General features: G+C 44.3%; 1 protein-coding gene and 1 long non-coding RNA gene across 3 annotated transcripts in view; one reads left to right on the top strand and one right to left on the bottom strand.

Moving 5' to 3' along the window:
- Nucleotides 1-562: 562 nt before the first annotated feature.
- LOC117034655 (uncharacterized) lies at nucleotides 563-11963 on the bottom strand. Of its 2 annotated transcripts, XR_004425127.1 has the most exons (4): nucleotides 11862-11963; nucleotides 8548-8709; nucleotides 6779-7326; nucleotides 563-1078 (listed from the first exon to the last, which is right to left on the bottom strand). It is a non-coding gene; the product is annotated as an uncharacterized LOC117034655 (long non-coding RNA). The 2 variants fall into 2 exon arrangements; XR_004425126.1 differs by lacking the exon at nucleotides 563-1078 and having other exon boundaries at nucleotides 6753-7326.
- The window catches only part of BBS2 (Bardet-Biedl syndrome 2), a 24455-nt gene continuing 18175 nt past the window's right edge, over nucleotides 11552-17831 (top strand). Inside the window, exons 1-2 of the mRNA XM_033127862.1 lie at nucleotides 11552-11894; nucleotides 16466-16693. Of these exons, the coding sequence (XP_032983753.1) occupies nucleotides 11778-11894; nucleotides 16466-16693 (345 nt within the window). The 5' untranslated portion in view covers nucleotides 11552-11777. The remainder of the gene's footprint in view (nucleotides 11895-16465; nucleotides 16694-17831) is intronic.

Raw genomic sequence — 17831 nt, 5'->3', positions numbered from 1 at the left:
TTGGCTTTATCTGTGCATGGCACACAGGAACCAGAATTTTGGGAGATGTTTCAGTAACAGTCTCAGCTCCTTAAGGAAAAGCCTGGCCAACAAAACCCTCCCAGTTCTCCTTTTCTGTGATCTCCAAATCTCCTTTTTGCCCCTTTTCTGCATCCCAAGACACCAGCACATCATACATCATCTGCAGAGTAGGTACTATTGTAAACCCATATTTGAGATGAGGACACTAATTCGGAGAGGTCACCTGCCAAGGTGAGACAGCCAGGAAGGGGCAGAGAGAGGATCTGAACCCCGGTCTACTTGGTTGCAAACCCTGACTCTGTCCTCAATGTAGGTGTGGTCAAGATAATGACGAACACCCTGGAAATGACCTGCCTGTCACGTCCCCAGGGAGAAGTCCCTATCTGTGGAGCTCTCTTTTTAGGTGCTGCAGGGAAAAAATGGCACCTCTAAAGTCAACATGTGCACAGAGCTGGGTCGAGGGAGTTCTGAGCAGGAGCAGAAGCTGGGCTCTGCATACCAATCGGCATGCAGTGTTTACGTGCTAATGAGGCACGGATGCCAGTGGCTAATGAAAGCGGGCCTGACCTCCACGGTCTTGAGAGAATAGAAAAAACGTAGGCTGCCAGCTTTTGTCCAAGTCTTTCTCTTTCCGGGAACCCTGAGCTGCTTCCTGGCAAGGACGCAGCACAAAAGGGCATTTCAGGACCTCCTTTGTATGAAGTGTTCTGTTCCCACCACCGTTTTTTAAGATGTGGGGAAAAAACAGAAACTCAGAAGGACTAAGACGTTCTGTTCCTCGGGGGTGGGCAGGCGGGTGGGCTGCAAAGTCCCAGGACGGGCTGCCATGGTGGGAAAGCCGCAGCGACCCTGGACCTGGGCTAAGTCAGGTTCCCAGTGGAAAATTATCACCCTTGGTTTACAGTTAGAAATCCTGAAAGGACACTCGAGTCATTGGGCATTACTGTAGTCCAGAGGCACCAGGAGATTCAGGTCTCTTCTTTCATCCTCTGCAGGGGGCCAAAGAGGGCTCAGCTTGGGATTAATGGCAGGGGTTTCTCCTTTGGGAGGGCTGGGTCTGTGGCAGGAAATTTAGGTCACTCACACAAGTGCAGGGAGAGGTGACAGAGAGAAAAAAATAATACAAACCACTTTTAGAACAAGTGATAAGATACTTATCTACACATCCAATCATAGATATGCAAATTGAAGCTACAACCAGCTATCATTTTTTTAAATCTATCGGATGGGCAGAGATCCCAGAATGTGAAGAGCACTGCGTGGGGAGGTTGTGAGGAAATAGGTGTGCTCGAACACGGGTGGTGCCGTGCCGACACCCGCAGTAGCGCCAGATGTAAAAGACGTACGTGCTTTTACAAAGCAACGCCGCTTATGGGAAATTATCCTATATATTTATTTACACATTGTGCACAAAGACGTGGGCGTAATTCACTGCAATTCTGCTTGTAAAAGATTGAAAAAGAACTGCATGTTCGTGACCACAGGGACTGGTTCAATGAATTATGACACATCAATGCAATAGAGTTCCAGGCAGCCCTTAAAAAGCGGGGGGAGCTCTACGTGTCCTGATAAAGAAGGATTATGAAAATATAGTGTTAACTGAGGAAAGGGAAGGTACAGAATGGTGTGTTCAGGAAGGTATGTAAGCATTTGATTTATTTTTACCATATGCCTGTTTTACTTTTTCAAAAGAAAAGGAACGAAGGGAGGGAGGGTAGGAGGGAAGAAAAAAAAGAAAATATAGAAAGAAAAGAAAAAATCCTCCATAACAATCTCACCACCCCAAAATAAGCACGAATACGATTTTGGCTCATATCTTTCTATCATTTTTGAATGAATTTCAAACTTAAAAGTTGTAAGAATAGTACAAAATACGCTCATCTGCCCTTTACTCAGTGCATTTTGTCACATTTGCTTTGTCATTCTCTCATCTCTCCTCTCTCTCTTTCTACATATATGTGGAAATATGTGCGCACACTGTATATACATATGTTTATGTATGTTTTTTCTCTGTGATGTGTTGAAAGTAAATTGCCCCTTTACTACTAAATACTTCACTACGCATTTCCTGAAAATAAGGACATTGACTTACACAGCCATACGCCATCAACAAAATCCGAAATGTAGTGGTGATACAATAAAATCTAGTCTACGGACTGCATTTAAATTTCACCTATCGTCTCACTAATGTCCTTTATGGCATTTTTTTCCCTCTTCCAGGATCTAATCCAGGGCCACACAATTACATTTAGGTGTCGTTTAAAAAAATTCTCCTTTCACCTATCACAGCCCCTCCCCATTTCTTTTTTTCTCAGGACCAGTTTTGAAGAGTATAGGCCAGAGAAAGGAAAGGTCGTTGCCTAAGGTCGTGGCGCAAGAGGCAGAGTGGGGTTAGGAACGCTGTGCTCAGCAAGCAGAGAGGTGCCCGAGCCTGGGCCCCAAAAGGGCGAGGCTTTTAGATGGTGTGCGGGGGGGAAAAGTTTGTTTTTGTTGTTCTAGCAGTTTGCGTGGACTTCAATGCATAACGAGAAAGAAATGCAACGAGCACGTGGAAGTTATAATTTCACAAAGGTTCCTGCTTAGGCTGAATGATTTCGAAGGGAGTCAATGTAATGAAGAGAGTCAGTAAATCATAGCACGAGCAGAATGAAGTTATGGCCAAATTTGGGGGGAGAGTGATTCACGGAAGACTGAAGTTTGGCAATTCTGCTCCCAGGTGGTGGCATCCTCAGGGGCTGGAGAAGGAAATTTTTGGAATGATGTGGACTTTCAGCCTCCTTGCTCAAGTCCCTCTCCGCCCAGGAATTCCTACCCTGTTCTTACACTGTCATCTCCACAATCCCTTCTGCCCCACTGCCTGCAACTGGGAGCCCTCTTAAGGCCACTGTCATCTTCAAAGTACTTTTGACTTGGTAATTGGCTGCAGTGCACAAGGTGACTGGGGAGCCCAGATATTCCGTTCCTCCATTCCTCATCATCCCTCTGCTAACCTCCAGAACATTCCTATGTTTCTCTGAACACGGATCAGTTCTCTGCCTTGCATTAGGGTGAGTCGTGCCCCTGGTGCAGTCGTTAACTCCTTGCAGTTGGGGCTTATGTCTAAGGCATCATTATCTCTCTCTCTCTCACTAGGAAGCCCAGGGCCTGGCATGAAATTCCATCAAGGTTTTGCATGCGGGAGAGGCAGCACGTGGCACAGTTAACAAGGCCACTCTGTGGGCGCAGTCCTAGTTCTGGCACTCATTAGCTAGGTGACCTGCCCACGCCTGACATTCCTGACCTGTAAAATGGGAATCATTAATAATGGCACCTACGTGACAAGGTTGTCGTAAGGTGAAGTAAGACAGTGTGCTTAGAACACTAGCAGCCACAGGCCTGGAGCTTTACAGCTGTTGGCTATTATTATACCAGCATCTGGCACAGGACCTTTTTTCTGATGTGGCCTCCATAAATGTTAAGCTGAACTGAAAAGACTGTATCCCCACCCCCTCTTCATGCATACACACGTGTCTGTATTTCTACCATTCTTAATCCATTCTCTGGAGTTAAGGCATTGCGCCTTATTCATATGCAAATGGTGTCAACTTTTGTTAGTTGAATACTTTCTGGATAAAAGGCTTTGTTCAGGAATACCACTTCGTGGCCTTCAAAGAAGAATGAGGATGCCCTACAAAGCACATTGTGAAGTGCAAAAAGCAAAATATAAAACTGTGTCTAGTATGCTACCATTGATGGAGTAAACAGCCTAGGTTTGCATCTCCAACCTCCCTTGCCTGCTGGCTTCCATTGGCTTCAGGGGTGCAGGGGCCTGGAGGGTGGGAGGAGCAAAAGGGCGGGGTCTTCACTGCCCTTCCACCTTTGACACCTCTATGAACACAGCTTCAGCCAGGTGCCTTCTCACTGGGCTCCTGAAACATAGTTCCCTTCCCTTGTACCTCTTGGTTGAGGGCTGGTGTATTAGTTTGCTAGGGCTGCCATGACAAAGTCCCAGAAACTGAATGGTTTAAACAACAGAGATTTATTGTGTCACAGTTCTGGAGGCTAGAAGGCCGAGATCAAGGTGTCAACTGGATTGGTTCCTCCTGACAGATGTGACAGGAAATCTGTCCCATGCCCTCCCCTAGCTTCTGGTGACCCACTGGCCATCTTTGGAGTTCCTTGACTTGTAGAAGCATCACCCTGATCTCTGCCTTCATCTTCACAAGGCATTTCCTGTGTGTGTGTCTGTGTCCAAATTTTCCCCTTCTATAAGGACACCAATCATGTTGGATTATGACACCCTGATGTCCACTTTTAACTTGATTATCGCTGCAAAGACTCTATCTCTATAAAAAGCCGCATTCTCAGGTACTGGGGGTTAGGACCGCAACATATCTTTTCAAGGGGACACAATTCAGCTCCTAACAGGTGGCCACACGTTCCACGGTTGTCTCTTTGTCCTGTGTTGGTTTCCCGAGTCCTGCCCTAAACTCTGTAATCCCTGTATTCAGTTTCTCACAATCCTGGTTGAGCCTGCCTTCTGGGTCCTGCAGGGACCTGTCAAGCCTTAGCCACCTTGTCCAGTTTGCTTTTGTGTCTTTTTTTAAAAAAAAAAAAATAGCCCTGATCTTTGTTTCCTGGTGTTTTTACTGGAGAATTCTTTGGTTGCTGCACGTGCATGGTCTCTGGGTTATATTCCTCTTGTCACCTCTGGATTATACCTGGGGAGCTTGAGGCAGGTGGAGGGAAAGGACTTCTTTGGTGGTGGTGGGGCTCACAATATGTCACTTCTGCCTTTAAGTCCTGTTCTCTTGGAGCAGGCCCCTTAAGGAAGAAGTAATGGTATAAAGTATGCCCAGCTGGGTAAGGGAACTAGGCATTCCATCCCTCCACCCTGGGGAACCCTGGAAGGGCCCACCTGGGCGTGTGCAGAATAAAGAAACCCTGGAGGGAAGATGATACATCTTCAAATAGCGAAAGGGCTGACATGCAAGAGTGATAAAGTCAATCTGCCTTTTCCTACAGAAAGACGTCATGACACTGGACTCCACATAAGTGAGAGACTTCTGAAAATTGTGTTTAAATGTAATAGCCTCCACGTGAGTCGTGAGATCCAAGTCACAGGAAGTGTTCAAACTGGGGCTGAATGGTGATTCTTGCCTTGGTCCAGAGCCCAGGCTGGTGATCTCTCTGGCCCTTTCCTGCTTGGAAATGTCATGACCCTGGAAATGGAACCTGGAATTGCCTTTAGCCTGCTCGGTCCCCTGAAGACAAGAAGCTCAGATTTGCAAAGCTGCCCACACTGCTTTCAGCTGCAGAAGTTCATATGAAGGTAGAGACACGCAAGCCTTCCAGAGCAGGTGTCCCAGAGGTGGGCCTCCTGCCCAAATAGGTCGCTGAGTCAAGCCTCAGCCAGCGTCTGATGCTGCCCTGCCCAGGTATGGCTCCAGGGGACTATAAAGGGCGCCCTCTTTGGAAACTGTAAGACTCCAGCTATCAGCTTTAATCTGAACCCCTGACGGCTGGGCCCGGAGCCAGTTCCTCTGCTCCTTGGGTGCTGGGCTGATAGCATTCTGCTGTGACCTCCTCTAATTTCAAAAGCATTTGAAGACTCTTGGGTCTTCCTTGCCTGGCACAGCCTTCCTGTCATTGTCAGCATACCTTCGGTCATACCTTCCTGTCCATAGCACTGTGGGCTTGGCAGGTAGAGATCAACATGGGAGGAGCTTTTCATCCGTCATAACAACAAAAACGATTAAGGAGAGTACATTTGTAGATTAAAAATAAAGATCACAATTTATGTCAGTTATGCAGGTATTTGAAAAGCAGAAGCTTATGTTTAAAGCCAGAGAATGTTAGAAAGAACATTAACAAAAATTAATCAAAATGTGTTTCTTTGAGTGAATGCTTTGGCAAGGCTATTGTGATATCTGAATCCCACTAGAGCAAATCTTTTCTCTATTTTTCTAAAGAGTCTTTAAATGTCACTTTGAGAGTCTCTGGCTCACCCAGAGTCATGAGTCATGCTTAGAATCGTGCCCAGATTCTTAAGCATGGTCTTGTGGGTGTTGCAGTGCAAAACAAGAAGAAATTCTCAATGCACGTTAGTATAAAACCATACAATCTATTTTGAATTTTTCAGTGGGGAGAAGTTATGTAGGCCAATCTTACAGGGTGGGATTGATAAAGCAAGGTAACAAGAAAGGGAGGGAGGGAGGGAGGGGGAGAGAGAGAGAGAGAGAGAGAGAGATATTTGGGGCTCAGCACAAGCCTCTGTGAGAAGGGGAGCATTGAGCTGAGATTTGATTGGCACGTGGGAGCCAGACTTAAAAGGATCTGAGGGCTGAGTATTTTAGGCGGAGAGAACTATAAAGGGGTGTAGTAGGTCCTGCCAAATGAGTTATTTAAGATGTGAATATTGATTTAATTTAATAGACAATCATTCATTGACCAAATATTTAAAGAGCACCTGCTATGTGCCAATAACTGTTGAAGGGACTTGGATGATATTAGGCCAGAACATTTCTTGTGGAGGGAGCCAGACTATTGTGTAACAATCCTGGCATCTCTCGCCCCTGTGGCTCTGCTCTGTTTCCTGGGGCATGTAGCTCCGTTTCCTCTGGAGAGCCAGCCTGCCTCCTCCCTGACATGTGCTGAAAGAGGCTTGCCCCAGCATTTGGCCTGTGATTCTCCAGTGGTCAACACATCTCCCTGATTCTGGCGTTCAGGATAAGGACGGTCATTCTCAGAAATCACATTCTCCATTATCCTTTCTTACCTGGGATAAAGGAATGCGTGAGCTTCCATCTGCCCGACTTCTATCTCCCTCTCAAGGTGGGGAGAGTTGCCCGTTATTGGGTTACCCTACCAGAAGTGGCCAAGACTCGCATTCTAGTGTGGAGAGGTAGACAAAAGAAAAAAAAAGGAAACAAATAAACAAGGTAATCTCAGAAAGAGGTAGATGCCATCAAGAAAAGAAAGTAGTGTGATGTGTGTGAGAGAGAGCTGGGGCACAGGGCAGGCCAAATATTTTGATTAAAACTAAAAAAAGAAACAAAACTACTTCCTAGAGGCGTAATTTACATACGATAAAATTACTTACTTTAAATGTACCGTCTGATAAGTTTTGACAAATGTACGTATCTATGTAGCCACTACCACAAACAAAACATATGACATTCCTATCACCCCAAAAAGTTTCCTCATGCCCCTTTATATCAATCCTTCCTCCTATCTTCACCCCAACCCCCAGTCCTAGGTGAGAGTTCCTGTAGAGTCTTCATCCAGCTTCCCCTAATGTTACCATCTGACGTGACCATGGTACATCTGTCAAAAACCAAGAAATGAACATGAGTACAACATTAATAACCGAACTATGAACACTAATCAGATTTCACTAATTTTCTCATGAACGTCTGTTTTCTGTTCCAAGATGCAATCCAGGATTGCACTTACGAATCACGTCTCCTTAATCTCTTCCACTCTACAACAATTTCTCAGTTTTTCCTTGTTTTCCATGATCTTGGCATTTTTGAGGAAGACTCATCAGGTATTTTGTAAAATAACCCTTATTTTGGGTCTACCTGATGTTTTCTCATGGTTAGACAGGGCGTATGGGTTTTGGGGAAGAATACCACAGAGGTGAAGTGCTCTGTGTGATAACATGACTTACCACTGGTGATGTCGATCTTGGTATCTTGGTTAGATGGTGTCTGCCTGGTTTCTCACCTATACAGTTACGATTTTTTTCTTGTGTTGTTACAGGAATTATATTAGTATTATATGTACTACAATATATATTACATGTACTATAACTATATGATAGTATATTATATAAAAGTACTGTTTTCCATACTGTACTCTTTGGAATAAGTCACAGAGTCCAGTCCACCCTCGAAAGGGCAGGCAGGTCAGTCCTGCCTTCTGCAAGGGCGTATTTACATATGTTCTTTGGAATTTTGTAGGAAAGATTTATCCCTCGTCTCCCATTTGTTTACTTATTCAATCATTTATTTATAGAGAAAGATATTTTTCAAGATGGAAGAAATGATGGCATATTTGTATGTTGATGAAAGTGATCCAATAGAGGGCAAAAAATACTGCAAGTTTCTTTAGTCAGTATTGAATTTTTTTTTCACTTTTAGAGTTTCTACCAGGCCTTTTGTTGTTTTCGTTTTAATCTTCATAATGGATTTTACTTAACTCAATATGTCAAAAATATTACAATGTATCATTTAAAAATGTAAACAATACAAAAATATCAACCAGATATTTAAAATTATTTTTATACTAATTCTTCAAAATTGGGTGTGCATTTTACACTTACAACTTAGTTCTATTGGAACTCACTTCATTTCAAGTTCTCAACAGCCACTTGTGACATTTCGTTACCGTCTAGGAGGCCACAGCTCTAGACCTTTCTGAAACCAGCACAGGGCAGGGTGGTACCCTGGTCAGCGTGCCCTTCATTTTTGGTCTCTGATCTGTGCTATCTCTATTGTGATTTGATGGCTATGATTCATGTTGAGAAAGCACCTTGATATCTACATTTTGCGGTGCCAGTTTTAGATGCTGCTAAAGCTGGATGTATGGAAGTATCTGGAATGGTCACGCCAATTCTCCTCCCTGCGGCACGGTGACTTCCGAGTCATCTGTTCTGTTTTCTTCAGTGCCTTTCAGGCTGCTCCCTGATCCTCCTCTCTTCTTTCCCTTGAATTTTTAAAAATTTCCATTTATTACTCTGTGACAACTGTAGATTTACATGCAGATATAAAAATAATACAGAGAGATCTCCTGAACTTTTACTCAGTTTCTCCAGCAAAAGTCCTGCTGGAGCTGGCTGCCTTGCCCCAGTCCCCTCCCCAGCAATCAACCCTGCGACTGTTAGAGGCTTCCTGTCCTGGGGGGCCCTCTCACCCTGCCTCCCTCCAGCCTTTAACGCAGAGTCCTAAGGTGCTTTAACCTCTATTCTTTACACCTGCACACCCTCTAGTGGGGGTGCTTTGCACACGCAAAGCAAAGTGCGGACAGGGAGCCAAAGTGGCAGGCGGCAGGCGTGGCCAAGTCAACGTCTAAATTCTTGGTTCCACCGAGTTCGCACCAGACCTGGATTAGCTAGGTTGGTTTTTTTCCGTATCAGGGCTGAGAGGGAAACTGGACCAATGCTACCTGGTACAAAAAAAGACATCAGATTTTTTACAATAGTAACCTCAACAAGTTCAAAGGCAGCCTTTTCACCTGGAGGTAATAATAATAACCGTGTAATAATAACCATTTATGGGAGCCCTTAGTAAGCGCCAGGCATTGCTTTGTTTTATTTACGTTAGTTTGTCTGATTCTCATAATAACACTCCTCAGAAGTAGTAGTATTAATATTTCTTTTCTAGAAGAGGTCACTGGTGCTTGGGAAGTTCATTGGGACAATAGGTGCAGTGGTTAGCAGCTCAGGTGACCACCTGGGTTTGCCATTCTAGTTCTGACCTCAGGCTTATGTTATATAACCTTCTGTGACTCAGCTTCCTCTCTTGTTAAATGGGGATGATGACAGAATCTCCCTCCAAGGGTGGCTGTGAGGATTAAATGAGTTAGTGTGTGTCAAGTGCCTGGCGCAGAGAAGGAGCTCAATAAAAGTGAGTGTTAGGATTAAACGATGGGCTCTAGTCTCAGCTAGTGACTGATGGAGGAGAAATTTGAACCCAGGTTTGCAAGCTGTTGAGACCTGTGGGCTTACCCACTATGTAGTGCTGCCAACCTAGAGCCCACCAGCTCATCCCTGACAAGTCCTTGGCTGTCAGGAGCCCCTGCTCTCACTGATATGAAGATGGCAGGATGGTCTGATCACAAATTCCTATCTGGTCTGGGCAGGTCATAGAGGGTAGTCATGTCTCAGATCCATAGCTTCCTTATCAAAGGTCGATCTTTACGGGAAGCAGCCCTGTCCGTTATTCTCATGCATCTACGATAATATACCTTTGAAATGTTCCAGTAATTTTCTTTTCCGGACTCCTCAGAGTCACCAATAGCACGAAATTCCTCATTGTTACCTTGTTGCCCGAATACCATCTCTATGTTACTGTAAATGTTAATTTTTAACTATCCTGTACCCACTGATGTAAAAGAAGGATATGTCTCTCCGTTTTGCTTTTTATCCAATTCTCTGCTTTTTCCTGACTCCTTAATCGACCAACAAAGGATTTCATGTAACCTTCCTTACGTTTTCTCCTTTGATTCTAAATGTATAAAATGAACTGCAAAACTGCCATTCTCTGGAGCATTTTCTCAGTCCGTTGAGATCTTGCTTTTGGGCACGTCCTCAAACATTTGGCTCAAATAAATTCTTACAAAATTTTTCCTCTAAGTTAGGATGTTCTTATCTCAACAGTTCCTACTCATCTCATCTCTCACCCCTAAATGTTTATTTCCAGAAGACAGCCAGAGTGATCCCTCAATGCTCTTGCTCCTGAATTCCCTCTTCTGGAACACTCCTCCTCGAGGCTGGCTCCCTCCCTTTCTTATCTTCCCTACCACTCTATTTAAAATTGCAATCCCTTTAATCCTCTATCCCTCTTCCCTCCTTTACCTCTATAGTGCTGTTAAAGAACAAAAATTCAATCCAGTAAATTTAAAGATCTCATTGGCTTTCTTGAGCTATTCATGAATCTGATAGCATCCCATGTTGCAAATAGAAGTTGTACAAAATGAAAGGTTTTCATAGGCAGAAATTGGGCAGGACAAGAAAGGTAGCAAAAAAAAAAAAAAAAAAGGATTGTTTTAGGCTAGGACACCATTCTTTTGAGGAAAGGTAGCAGGGGTCTTATGAAGCAGATTATCTCACTGGTGTTGATGGCGAAATTCCAGACTCATTGGTTTAAGGTCACATTCCTGGGGGGGACTGAAACTGCAATTAAATCTTAGGCCAAAGGACACCACCGTTGGGCCTGTTGTTTAAAAGTGTTTACCACCAAATGACCTACTGTATGTATTAATATTTATTTAGTGCTTCTCAGCTGACTTGTCTAAATTTAGTGCTTGTCAGCTCCAGGAGAGCAGTAAAATAGCATATTTACTGCTATATCTCTATTGTCTAGACCAGTGTCGGACCCATAGTGACCCTCAAAAAATATTTGAATGAATGTTGAGAAGTTTCATGACTTTTCAATTTTGCTTATTTGCATTTAAAAATATATAGGGAATCCTACAAGTGTTGGTGGACTATTTAAACGTGAGTCTAAAATCTGAATTTTTTGTGTGTGTGAGGAGTGGTATTCTTAGTGCAGGTTAACTACTGTGGTATCAACACAACCGTCAAAAGTAAGGGCTGAAGAGGCCTTGGACACCTATTTCTTGAATTGATGACTCTTCGGAGTGCAGTAGCAGTGTGTGCGTAATCTGCAGGGGGGCAGCTTAGTTGTAGTGCTAGAAGCCCCGGGGGTGCACGGCTTCAGACACAGCCACTGCAGACACGTTAGTGGGGTCGAAAATAAGCTGGATAAGCTACAGCAACAAAACACACGTCTCCATCACTGGGATGGAACCAATTTCAGTCTGGGCCAAGGGGGAGCCTCCACCGCGCAGCATCAGAAGCAGCTGGGCGGGTCTGCGCAGCCGCAGCAGTAGCCAGCGGCCGGCGAGGGGGGGCATCTCGGTCGCGCGCTGTTTTGCTCCCGGCTTGAGGCCGCTGGAGCCAAGTTGGTCTGGTCCCTGCGCCCCTCACTGCGGCAGGTGAGGCTGGTTCCGCTGTTCCTGCCTCGGGCCGCGAGGCGTCTTCCGCCGCCGTCATGCTGCTGCCCGTGTTCACCCTGAAACTGCGCCACAAAATCAGCCCCCGCATGGTGGCCGTAGGGCGCTACGACGGGACTCACCCGTGCCTGGCGGCCGCCACCCAAGCGGGCAAGGTAACAGCTCCCACTCGCACGGTGCCTGGGCTCCTGGAGTCCTCGCCACCTCCGCGGGCCTCTACCCTGCGATCCCGCCCCTAAGTCTCCGGCCCCGCCCCCAGCCAGGGTTGCCCGGCAACCGGTCGGTAGCCTCCCTGTAATTCTCAATCCTGCGCAGAATAGCTAGCGAATAATGGTGTCTCACAAGAAGGGCTTCTCTGAGTAGTTAACTTTACTTGTCTTCGGGTACTTAGACGTGGACAATGTTGGAGTCCCTGTGCAGAGAGGGATTTTAGGGAAGGGAAGTCCGCAGAAGGGAAGGGGCTTGGTCAGGGGTAGCAGTAGTACCATAGCAGACCTCAGGTTCCAGCCCAGGGCCTCTCTGCTTGTCATTCTGGAACTCCTCCCATGATCTCATACTGCCTCAAGCCAAACAACTTGACGGAAAGAAAGAATACAGAGACTCCTAAATTAAATGGTTGATTGCACTTTTGACCTTTATCCACGTACATTCACATCTTTTCCCTTAGTTTATGCACTAACTACCTATTAGATGATGACTATATGCCAGGTGCTGTGCAAGGTGTGGGAGTCATAGAGATGGTAAAGATATGGTTATTCAACAGTCACCAGACTTTCACTGAACACCTCTGTGCTAGATGTTGGGGATTCAGAGATAAAGCTGAAATCCCTATTTTCTGAAAGCTTATAGTCCAGAAGGACAACAGACAAGGCAAATCAAGGCACTGTATTGATAGAGGCACGCCCCACATACATGGAATACACTGACACCAAGTGTAATAACTTCTAACAGGTACAAAGCCTTATTCCATTATCTCAGCATCCTTGCTACAATGCCAAGGGCAGCAGCATAGCACAGGTGTGTTGGATCCTGGCTCCAGTACCTACTGATTTCATGACCTTGGGCAAGGTGCTTAATAATAGTATCTACCACACAGGGTTCTTACCAGGACTAAATAAGTTAATACTTGTAAAACACTTGGCATATAAGAAATGGTCACTGATTGTTAGCTGTTTTTGTATTATTATTATTACTCCCACTTTACTGACTAGAATGGTGGTTCAGAGAGGTTCAAAGTAATACTTGAGGTCACTCAACTAGAAAGTTGTGGAAATGAGATTAGAGTCCATGTTCTCTGACCCAGTGTGGATTTAATAAGCTAACACTTATCTGATTTGTAGTTTTGAAGACACTTCCACCTATGTTGTATGTTATGTGATGTGCCTTGGGATATGTAAGTAAAAAGTAACGATTCATTTTCATTAAATAGTATAATGAAGTAAAGCACTTAGCACAGGACCTGGCACATAATAATGTTAGTTGTTGTTGAGAGGCACTGACAAATGCCAAAAAGAGATTCATGTTGGTTCTGCTGTAGGTGCAAGCAGCTAAATAAACGGGCCGAAAAGGACCCATTGATATTAGCTCAGCCCCTAATTTATTGAGGACTAACTATGTGTTGGGCTCTGTTCTTAGCTCTGCAGGTGCAAGGGTGAATGTGACAATCAAGTGTCACCTCTTGGAGCTTCTATCTGAGAGACAGACAATAAGCAGGGAGCAAAATGTACACACACACACACACAGTGTCTCCATAGGAGAACCAAGAGGAAGGGGCGGGGATGGTGGGAGAGTGCTATTTTAGGCAGGGTGGTCAGGGAGGCCTCTGTGGATAACTGTGGGTCAGAGATTTGAAGGACAGGAGGAAATAAGCCCTGCAGGTATGTGGGGTAAGTTCCTTCCTGGCAGAGGAAGCAGCAAGTGCAAAGGGCTTCAGGTGGAAATATGCTTGGTGTGTTCTAAGAACACAAGGCGGCTGCTGGGGATGGAGTTAGGGAAGTGGTAAGGTAGTCAAGGGCCAGGTCATACAGGGCTTCTAGACCCGGTGAAGACCTTGGTTTTGATTAAAGTGGGTGGTGGGATTTGGGTTAGGTTTCATGTATAACTTTGGCAGGTGCTGCAAGAGAGATTCAGGGAGCTGAGTGGAAGCAGGAAGGTGATAAGGCAGAGGTTTCTGTGGGGCCCTTTTGTTAGAATGTGACTTAGAGTAGGAGGCAGGAACACTTGATTCTAGGTCTGTTTCTGAAGTTGGGGGGGGGGGAGAGAGAGAGAGAGAGAGAGATCGATCGATCTGTGTCCTGTGTAATTGGACACTTTATGTTCAGAACATTAAACCTGAAAAGTTCTGACCTGATCTTTTATCTTGAGACTTTTTAAAAAATTGGTAATATTTTATGATTCGAGAAATAGTCAAATATATTCTCCTTTAAAAACAAACATTCCAGGTAAGGCTAAAGCCCTTCTTGAATGTTGGCGCCTGTGTTTCCAGATTTTGTCATTATAAGTGGGACTCTGTAGTGAAAGTAGAGCTGGGATGTGCTCTCTGAGCCTGAGCAAGGATACTTTTAAAAGGGGTTTCTTGCAGGATGGCATCAGTGTTTTTCCTCTGGGGACATTTTCTTCTCTCACCGTGGAGCTGAGGGGCCAGTTGAATTTATATTGTCAGCAGCCAGAGCAAATGTGGGAACTTCAGCCAGTCTTTTGGGTGAAGACACTGGGAGTGTGATCCATTTGCTGTGTGACTGAGCTTGGCTTTGTCCTCGCCTTTGGGACAGGGAGGTCTCCTGGGCACGGATTTCTGTGGCGGAGAACATAGCAGGAGGGGAGCTAGGGAGAAGTCACACTCTTGGGACTCTTGTTGCTCTTGGCAGCAAACCCCAAATTCTTTCCATTCCAATTACAGTGAACATGAAGTCCCTAAGTTATTTCCCCTCCTGTTCTTTTTCAACCTATCTAAATGCTAGAGGAATCCGTAACAATTCACACCTGTTATAAAAGGAAGTGAGATGTGGCTAGAGCTTCAGACCTGGAGCCAGACACCAGGCTTCATGTCAGCCCGGTCGCTTTCCAGGTGGAGAGCTTGGGAAAGGGCCTGAATCCCTCGGACCTCATCTGCAAACAGGGCTGCTTGTGAGGGTCACACACAGTAACGTTTGTAAAAGCATTGCCATGCGGGGAGTCCGGCAGGGTCTCTGGTCCCGCTTCCCACACAAGAACGCAGGATATGGCTAGGCCAAAAAGGAACACCCACGGAGCCATAGGTAGGAAAGTCATACCACTATGGTCTCGCTGGGTTTACACGATGTGCGACCTGCTGTCCGCTTTGCTGCCAACCGACCGACTCTCCTTCACTCTCCTTCACTCTCCTTCACTCTCCTTCACTCTCCTCCACTCTCCTCCACTCTCCTCCACTCTCCTCCACTCTCCTCCACTCTCCTCCTCTCTCCTCCTCTCTCCTCGACTTCCCTCCGTAGCCGCAGCAGTTATATTAGTGGCCAGTGGCTCAATGGTTACAGCTGACGGCCAACCAGCCACAGCTGATGGCCATCTACTACCTAAGCCAGCACCTTTCCACATGAGGCCGAGAGCCTGGAAACTGCTTTCTGGGGCTCTGTCCCCACAAGCATGTTGTGACGTATTACACAAATGAAACATGATTGAAGTCTTCAGTGGCTATACACCTTTCTAAATGTTTCTAATCAATTCTTTTGAAAATTATTTTGTTGAATAGGCTACCTGTTTAGGTAATAATTTGAAATTAATCCTGTTTGGATTTAAACCAAAGAGATGAAATACTCATTTAAAATTAGTCAATTTTAGAACTGAAAAGGGCTTAGTCCAGCGTTTCTTTTTCTTTTTTCATATTGCCCCCCACCATGGAGTTTTTTTAAGAAAATGAAAATTTCCCTGATGAAATTTTAATACCACAGATACACTGTATGTCTGTTTTTGTACTGTGGCCCTTTGTAGGGGCAGCAGGCCTTTCTAATATCTAAGATCCCCCCACCCCAAACCCAGTTACCCCTCTTGGGAGTGATACCGCCCTTTTTGAGAATGCATGTTCTAGTCCAAACCTCCTTTTTACAGATGAAGCCCAAGGAAATTCAATGATTTGTGAAAACACTCAGGTGATTATATTTATGATAGTTGAAACTGCTAACTTACTTAACTTTGGGTTATTTGTCTTACTACTATAGACAAATATGAAAGCTTTCAAGATGCTTGATTTGTATGACTCAGTTTAAGTTTGTAAAACAGATTTACTAACTACCAGACTATTTTAACAGTTAGGAAGTGAATTTATTAGGTACTTGGATGAAAGATACTAAAGGAAGTGTTTATTAGTCTGTTTCCTGTGATCTTTTTGGTGTGTAGCAATCATTGTAGCTGGAAGCAGCTTCCTATAGGTTGATCAGGAAAAGGCTGGTTTGTAAGAGTGCTCTAATGTCATCGTGCTGGTGGGTAGCATGTAAGCTGCCCCGGTACGCGGCAACTGGATCTTGTCCATTTCCTTGTTCTTTACGAGAACCACTGCACTTCCACCATTGAGAGGGACTGGAAGCTAGCCATGCACAGAACTGTATTGCGAGTGTTTCAAGTTTTGCAGGTTATTAAAGTGATTTCTTGTTAATGCTGATATCTGTTAATAACCTGCAGACTTTTTAAAAAAAATGTATGTTAATTTTACATTTTGGTGTTAAGGGAATGTAATTAACTATTTTTGTTTTAGGTTTTTATTCACAATCCTCATACACGGAGCCAGCATTTCAGTGCATCCAGGGTCTTCCAGAGCCCCCTGGAGTCTGACGTTTCGCTTCTCAACATTAATCAGGCAGTCAGCTGCCTGACTGCAGGAGTACTGAACCCTCAACTTGGCTATGATACTCTTTTAGTGGGGACACAGACTAATCTTTTGGCTTACGATGTCTACAATAATTCAGATTTGTTCTACAGAGAGGCAAGTATACCCCTTTATAATCATAAAATTCCCATTACCCATTAATGGTCATTTTTTTTTTTTAATGCTTGAAAGAGATCAGACATTTATTTTGGTTTGTTAGGTGGCTGTTATAGTGCAGTTAAACAACATGGAGATTTTGCCATTCACATCTGCTTGACACTTACTTGTTTGGTCATGGTTAATAACCAGTTTCATTTTACTTTTCCTTCCTAAACAGTGACATAGAACCTTTTTTGGTGCTTACTGCCTATTTCTATGTCTTATTTTGTTGTGAAGTGTTTAAGTCTTTTGCTTGCTTTTTTTAATTGGTAGCTTGTGTGTATTATTGATTTGTAGATATTCTTTGGATATACTGGGTACAAGTTCTTTGTCAAATTTATATATAACAAATATTTTCTCCCAGTATGTGGCTTATTCCAATAGGTAGGTATCTTTTGATGAGAAAAAGTTTTGAATTTTGATGAATTCCAGCTGATCATACATTTTGTTTTTTCTTCAATGATTAGTGCTTTTTCTGTCCTAAGAAATCTTTGGTCACATAGATATGCTTCCTGTTTTTGTACAAGACTAGAATTAAGTTTAGGACTAGATTAGTCAGGGTTCTCCAGAGAAACAGAATGAATAGGATGTAGATACATATGTACATAGAGAGAGGGCTAGGGAGGGATTATTTTAAAAAATTGGTTCACACGACTGTGGAGGCTGGCAAGTCCAAAATTTGCAGGATCAGCCACCAGGCTAGAGACCCAGGGAAGAGTCGATGTTGAAACTCAAGTCTTAAAGCAGTCTGGTGGCAGAATCCTCCCTTCTTTAGGGGTCTGTCTTTTTCCCAGTAAGGCTTTCAGCTGACCAGATGAGGCCCACCTACACTGCAGAGGGCAGTCTGCTTTACTCAAAGTCTCCTGATTTAAATGTTACTCTCATCTAAAAAATATCTTCACAGAAACATCTAGAATAATGTTTGACTAAATATCTGGGTACCATGGCCTCGTCAAGTTGACACATAAAGTTAATGAACTCAGGGACAGTGCCTGTTATCCTACCCTAACCAACAATAGATAGTATTATTCTTTTTCATCTTTCCTAATCTGAAAGATGAAAAATGATACATTGTGAGAACGAACATTTTTCATGT

Source organism: Rhinolophus ferrumequinum, chromosome 15 (assembly GCF_004115265.2).
Source record: "Rhinolophus ferrumequinum isolate MPI-CBG mRhiFer1 chromosome 15, mRhiFer1_v1.p, whole genome shotgun sequence".
NCBI classification, from domain to species: Eukaryota; Metazoa; Chordata; class Mammalia; order Chiroptera; family Rhinolophidae; genus Rhinolophus; species Rhinolophus ferrumequinum.
Note: the sequence above shows the minus strand (reverse complement) of the source record. Positions and strands in the feature narration are given on the sequence as shown.